The sequence below is a fragment of the Poromitra crassiceps genome, assembly GCF_964638095.1.
Source record: "Poromitra crassiceps genome assembly, chromosome: 7".
Classification (NCBI taxonomy): domain Eukaryota; kingdom Metazoa; phylum Chordata; class Actinopteri; order Beryciformes; family Melamphaidae; genus Poromitra; species Poromitra crassiceps.
The window spans coordinates 32,164,256-32,170,505 of NC_139628.1; the positions used below are offsets into that span (position 1 = coordinate 32,164,256).

At 44.0% G+C, this 6,250-nt stretch overlaps 1 protein-coding gene across 1 annotated transcript in view; it reads right to left on the reverse strand.

Annotated features, from left to right (window-relative positions):
* Positions 1–4,499, reverse strand: part of dysf (dysferlin, limb girdle muscular dystrophy 2B (autosomal recessive)) — a gene marked incomplete at both ends in the record, with an annotated part of 159,277 nt that extends 154,778 nt beyond the window's left edge. Inside the window, 1 exon segment of the mRNA XM_083640065.1 lies at positions 4,427–4,499. Coding sequence (XP_083496191.1) covers positions 4,427–4,499 — 73 coding nt within the window.
* Positions 4,500–6,250: the final 1,751 nt, after the last annotated feature.

Here is a 6,250-nt window from a genome sequence, read left to right on the forward strand (position 1 = left end):
TGTGTGTGAGCACGCATGTGTGTAGGGCGAGGAAATTAACATTATCGTTATCATAGGAAAATTGCGTAAAGAGTTGTCTGAACTGCACACAGCTCGTCACTAGGGCTGGGTTAAAAAAATCGATATATATCGATATTGAATCGATATTCATGTGAAGGAACAAGTATCGATACATAAATCCCAGTATCGATATTTTACAAAAAAAAAACGGCTATAATATTATAGGCTGTGTGTGGTAGTTAAAACATAGTTTAAGGTTGACGTTTATTTATGTTTGCAGTTGAAACAAAAACATAAATACTGTAGGCTACATGTGCATTGTGCATGTGTAACCGAGGTGAATCAGCGCGGATTCCTTGTGAGTGTCGTAGCGAGTGGATTGGTTAAACTCACTCCCCCAGTATAAAGGCATGTTAATCAGCTCCACCAAGGGCGCTAGCTTGGCGTTGCGGTTAACATGTCGGACTCCCAAGCCGAGGGTCGGCAGTTCGAATCCACCCCTGGGTAAGCCCTACACATGGGTTGCTGCAAGTACCACCCACACAATGCCGTTACACATGCACTATGAGCCAGATGTACAGACCTCAAATAGAGAGCCGCAGGGAGGACGTATTTTTGTAGTCAGAACGCGGAAGTCCCGGACTTCCTGGTTCTTCACTGTTTCTGTCTATGGGATTTTTGAATGGGTTTTTGCCGCGATGCTTCAAATAAGGTCTCTGGGCAACGCAAGCTTAATCAAACTCGAACCAGTGTTCAGCCGGATAATCTTCACACATGAGGACCACTTTCATGAGTTTTGAAGCGTAAATGCAAGCCCTAGAAGTAAAAAGCTTGTGCTAAACTAATCCAGAACTACACACTGTTGCATAGGCTTCCCCGTCACGTCAGCACTCAACCTGGAGTGTTGTTGATGTGTGCGCTGCTGTGCACTGATTACCCCGGGCTGAACCAGGTGAGGGAAGAGAATTTCCATGTTCGTCCTTTGAAGTGATGACATTATTGACGTATAATATCCCCGTCGACTCAACAGTGTAGTCTCATTTAGCCGTTTGCTAGCTAGCCGCCCGTTTAACGGCACGTAAAAGCTTCAAAACTCATAAAAGTGGTCCTCATGTGTGAAGATGATATTACTAAACACTGGTTCACATTTGATTAAGCTTGCGTTGCCCAGAGACCTTATTAGAAGCATCGCGCCAAAAACCCATTCAAAAATCCCATAGGCGAAAACAGTGAAGAACCAAGAGTGTTAGCATCAATGATTTACGGACTCGTTCCTGCGGCTCTCTATCTGTTTGCACTATAATGTTTGTGAACTGGAAATGTTCATGAGCTGTATTTTTATTTTATTTTATTGTATTTACAAAGCATTTATACTTTATGAAACACTGTTTACAACATGCTCCTGTTCAATGATTCTGTTGTATAGTGGAAATCTAAATTTGTTTGGCTTCTCACAGAAGACTGTAAAGAAAGAGACAGAAGACTGTAAAGAAAGATAAGATGTTGAATGACTATCTTGGTCATGTTTAAATAAAAAAGAATTACATGATTTAACTGCTTGATTTATGGTCAATTCTTAATGTAAATATTAATGTTTTAACACATTCACTGCCAGCCTTTTTTTTTTTACTGTAGGTAGGTTCTGCCAGAGGGTTTTTTTGAGGATTCTGGCTCATTTTACAAGAGCCGAGGATTATTTTCTGCTTGGAGTTTGTGAACACAAAGTTCACAAAAGTACTAATAGAATGTGTGCTTTCTCTGTCTAAAAGAGTTAGTTTGTAGAGTTAGTAGTTATGTAGATATTAGCCGTTGAGTACAGCATGGTTTCAGCTTCTGAGAGTGAAAGCTGAGATAATCGCAGTTTTGTGAAATTCAATCAAACAGGCAGAACAGTCACTTTAACCATTTATTTTTGGCATCAGTGAGAGATCAGACATCTAAACAATATAGTTCTGAACGCCCTCTCCTTCAAACTCCTCCCTCCGTGGGCGTGTCTGGTGGCTTTCAGCCTGCGTTTGTCACAAGCGAGTGTTCTGCTGCTGCTGCTGCGAGTTTGAGCAGCCTCCCTCCCTGGCAGCGAGTGTGGATAGGGCTCACTTGTTTCTTGGGTTTGAGAGCTTTGATGAAGCTTTGTGCGATTCTAGGCTTTATGCTGCGTGTTTCAAACTGTGTTTTCCACCCAGTCTATTTTTGGAATCCCCCACCGCCAGCTCCCAGCGCGATAATGCGCGAAAGTGAAAGCGTTTTCGCCAATCCATTTTACAGTAGAGAATGGTTTCCTCGCGCGTTACCCTACAGTTTTGGCTCTGCTTTTCCTAGTGTGGAGAGCACTGTCGCCACTTAGTGGGTCCGTGGAATGGGTTGTACACGTTCGCTGACTCCAATATTTTTATAGGAGACGGGGGGAGCGTTGATCCACGCCCGACCGTCAAAAAAAAAAAAAATTTTTAAGACGAGATATCTCGTCTTTGGCAGTCAACGGTTGGATTCTGTAAGACGAGATATCTCGTCATTGGCAGTGAACGTGTTAATAATGCACCAGGTTAGAGGGTTCTTTGTACAATTTACAGCATTATTTCTTTGAGAATCTCTTCCATTATCAAAGCAAAACTGGTATTGTAACTAAAATATCGATATTGAATCGTACCGTATCGGAAATCGTATCGACTTGGGACCTTGTGTATCGGAATCGTATCGTCGTATCACACACACACACATCTTGCCACGAACACACAAAGTCAGTTATAGAAGTGGCTGCACCGCTTAAACGTGATCAGGCTGTATTGAAGAAGACGTGAAACTAGCGATTGAGAGCATAATCTCAAAAGTGTTCACTGAGGGCATGAATCAAGTGAGAAGTAGGGTCATTATCCCATTGACTTCCCAGCAAGATAGACTTTGTTTGCAGCCAGTCGAGTCGCCCCCTGCTGGTCATTAGAAATGATGCAGGTTTACGGCACTTGCACATTGGCTTCACTTTTCACAAACAGAGCTACCCCCTTGGTGCAGAGGGTGCAAGATTATTAGTCGTTTGGAGGAAGATCGCTGAGCTGCATGTGGAGTAGGGCCAACTGGCTCACTGGGTTCTGGTTGGCTCTACTGGCTCACTGGGTTCTGGTTGGATCTACTGGGTCACTGGGTTCTGGTTGGATCTACTGGGTCTCTGTGTTCTGGTTCGCTCCACTGGGTCACTACTGGGTCCCTGGGTTCTGGTTGGCTCTACTGGGTCCCTGGGTTATTGTTGGCCCTACTGGGTCACTGGGTTGTGGTTGGCTCTACTGGGTCCCTGGCTTCTGGTTGGCTCTACTGGGTTCCTGGGTTCTTGTTGGCCCTACTGGGTCCCTGGCTTCTGGTTGGCTCTACTGGGTTCCTGGGTTCTTGTTGGCCCTACTGGGTCCCTGGCTTCTGGTTGGCTCTACTGGGTTCCTGGGTTCTGGTTGGCTCTACTGGGTCACTTGGTTCTGGTTGGCTGTAAGCAGGTTCTTTTGCATCTACAAAGCGGTTAATAAAGCTCCCTTGGCAGGGAAGAGCCTCCCAACCGTTTCTTCTTGTTTACAGTTTGACTTCCGCTGCTCGTGTTCCACTTCCTGCTGTTCAGTGCTTTGCTCATGAGCAACTCACTGGCTTTACCTTTACCAAAACACATCAATGGCACAGCTGCGCACAGGGATTTGAACCGGCAACCCAGTGGTCAAAGAAGCCCACTTCTTTAAAGCTGCGCTAGAAAACGTCACACTTTTGCCAGCTCTAAATGGCAGCAGTCATTGTATCTTCTTGTGCACTGCAAAAATGACGAGCTGTCCAGTGATTTGATCTCGTTTTTCATTTCAGACGTATCATTCTGATGTCAGGATTATTTGGTCAGATGATGTCACTGCACTGGCAGATCATCTTGCTGCTTTCAGTAAATTGATTCAAGCCAATGATCACTTCTTTCAAGAAATCATCATAAAACAATGAAGAAAATCTGGAAACAAGTAACTTTCACTTTTACCAAGAAAATGTCCTAAGTGGGGGTGGGGATTATTGTTGAAATGATCAGCCAGTGCAGTGCGATGATTTCACGATAAACCAGAAGTGCACTGGGAGAGCGCAGACATCCACCAGTCTGCTATGATATGCAAATGTTGTGAGTCGGATCAGATCCGCGCCAAAATTTAGTGGGTTGTTCCACATTGGCCGATGCTACACCCTTCCACAGAGTTTCATGAAAATCATCCCCTTAGTTTTTCTGGAATCCTGCTAACAAATAAACAAAACAAACAGAGAAAAAACATAACCTCGTTGATGGAGGTTAAAAAAAAAGAAGAAAAGAAAAGCTGGATAAGTCTGGGGACAAGATCAAACTGAACAGGTGTGTTTTTACAGTGTAGTCTGACATCTGACTGATTCAAAGCCCTGTGAATCTCCCATGATCCTCTCTTACCTCTGAAGGTGACGCTGGCCAGCGGGTGGGAGTGTTTGAGGTTGTTGGCTCGCTGCAGGACGCAGCGCAGCATGGCGGCCGCGAGCTGCCTGACACCTGCAAGGCCGGAACAACTCTGACAGCACGGGAGGGAGGGGGGGCAGACCGCGCCGACCGGGAGGGGACGGGGTTCAACTGGGTTTTAGAGAACCGGGGTCAGATCGGGGGTTTGTTACATGACCAGAGGAGACCACACCAAATTGCAAAAAAAAAGGGAAAAATATATATCACCAGATAGACGACTTATTGCAAAAAGAAATTGAATGAAAAGAAAAAAGTCTCCGCCTGGGCAAAGAAAAGCTCCTGGAGTCCTTTCTGGATGCAAAAGTGAAAGGGTCCGTTTAAAAATCAGATATCCACCAGTTGAAAGAGAGTGAAACCTACTTTTACACAAAATTAAATCAATGTCTTATAAGCCACATTTTTGAGCCAAATTGTTACAGACTTGGTCCTCTTCAAACTCCAACAGCTACTGAATGATCTTCTTCAGGTATAGTATCAACCATGTCCGAAGATCAATGTTTTGGAAATGAACCTATCGAGTTCAAACGTCCCAAAATAACAACAAAGAAGAAGCCCAAACCCTCCGCAGGCCGGTCCCGTCCCGTGGAATTAAGGTCCGAAACGACAAAATAAAAGCCCTGTTCCGAGCCGAGAAGCAGTCGCAGCCCTTGATAAAAACCGGCGTTTCTCTCTTGCTGACTGTCTTCCACCCATATGGAAGGAGGGGGACAAGAGAGCATGCCAGGGAGACACACACACACACACACACGCACGCACACGCACACGCACACACACACACACACACACACACACACACACACACACACACACCTCACATCCAGAGGAAATCTCAACACTTCCTGTTCTCTTTTCCTCTCTCCATGGTCTCCTGGTTGTTTCTCTATCTGTTACATCTCTCTCTCTCTCTCCCATACATTTTCTACCCCTCTCTCTCGCTCTCACTTACATCCTTATCTTCTTCTGCCCATCTCTCAATGTGTCCTATGCAATCTGTATTAGTATAGTAAATTGTCAAAAAGTCTCTAAAACCAAGACATTTCTTTGCATTTATCCATGTCCTTCGTGGATAAAGCGACTGTGATTGCCTTAAAATAATACTGAAACTGGCAAACGTTCTGTAATTCTTGATAATCTTACATCAACCTGACAATCTTTAGCTAAAGTTTCACAAGAGAAACATCCATCCACTCACTTGGACATTAGGCTTAAATCTAAGGACTTCAGTGAAGCTCAAAGACTCCAAATTGGCCTGTAGTGTATATATAATATGATTACTACAAAAATAAAAAATAAATCTTTACTCCTGATCTTATCAAGTCAAGAGATCACAGTTTGTTTTGTAGTGAAGTGTTGATGAGATGGAGAGAGCCAAGTTGATGAATTTGGCTCCGATATTTTCATTAAAGAAATCGTGCACTTTCAAGGCATTTTCATTTTCAAAATAAAACTTTCAAAGCCTTCCACATGCTTTCTAGGGTTTTCAAGGCCTGTCGTTTATTGCCTTCACCATTCATTTTAGAAACTGGGATGTAGAGTAAAATGACCACACACTGACTTGAAAAACCTAACCCAAAACTTAAAAAGAATACACCACACACAGTTAGAAGCATGTACACCAACATACCGGTACATACAGTGAGAGAGCGCCACCTGCAGATATGAACCAGGACTGCTGTTTCCGACCAGACAGCCACACCGAATACTGAACTGTTTGTAGTCTAAAACACGTGAAGAAGAGCTGTTGTTTCTATGAAATCAATG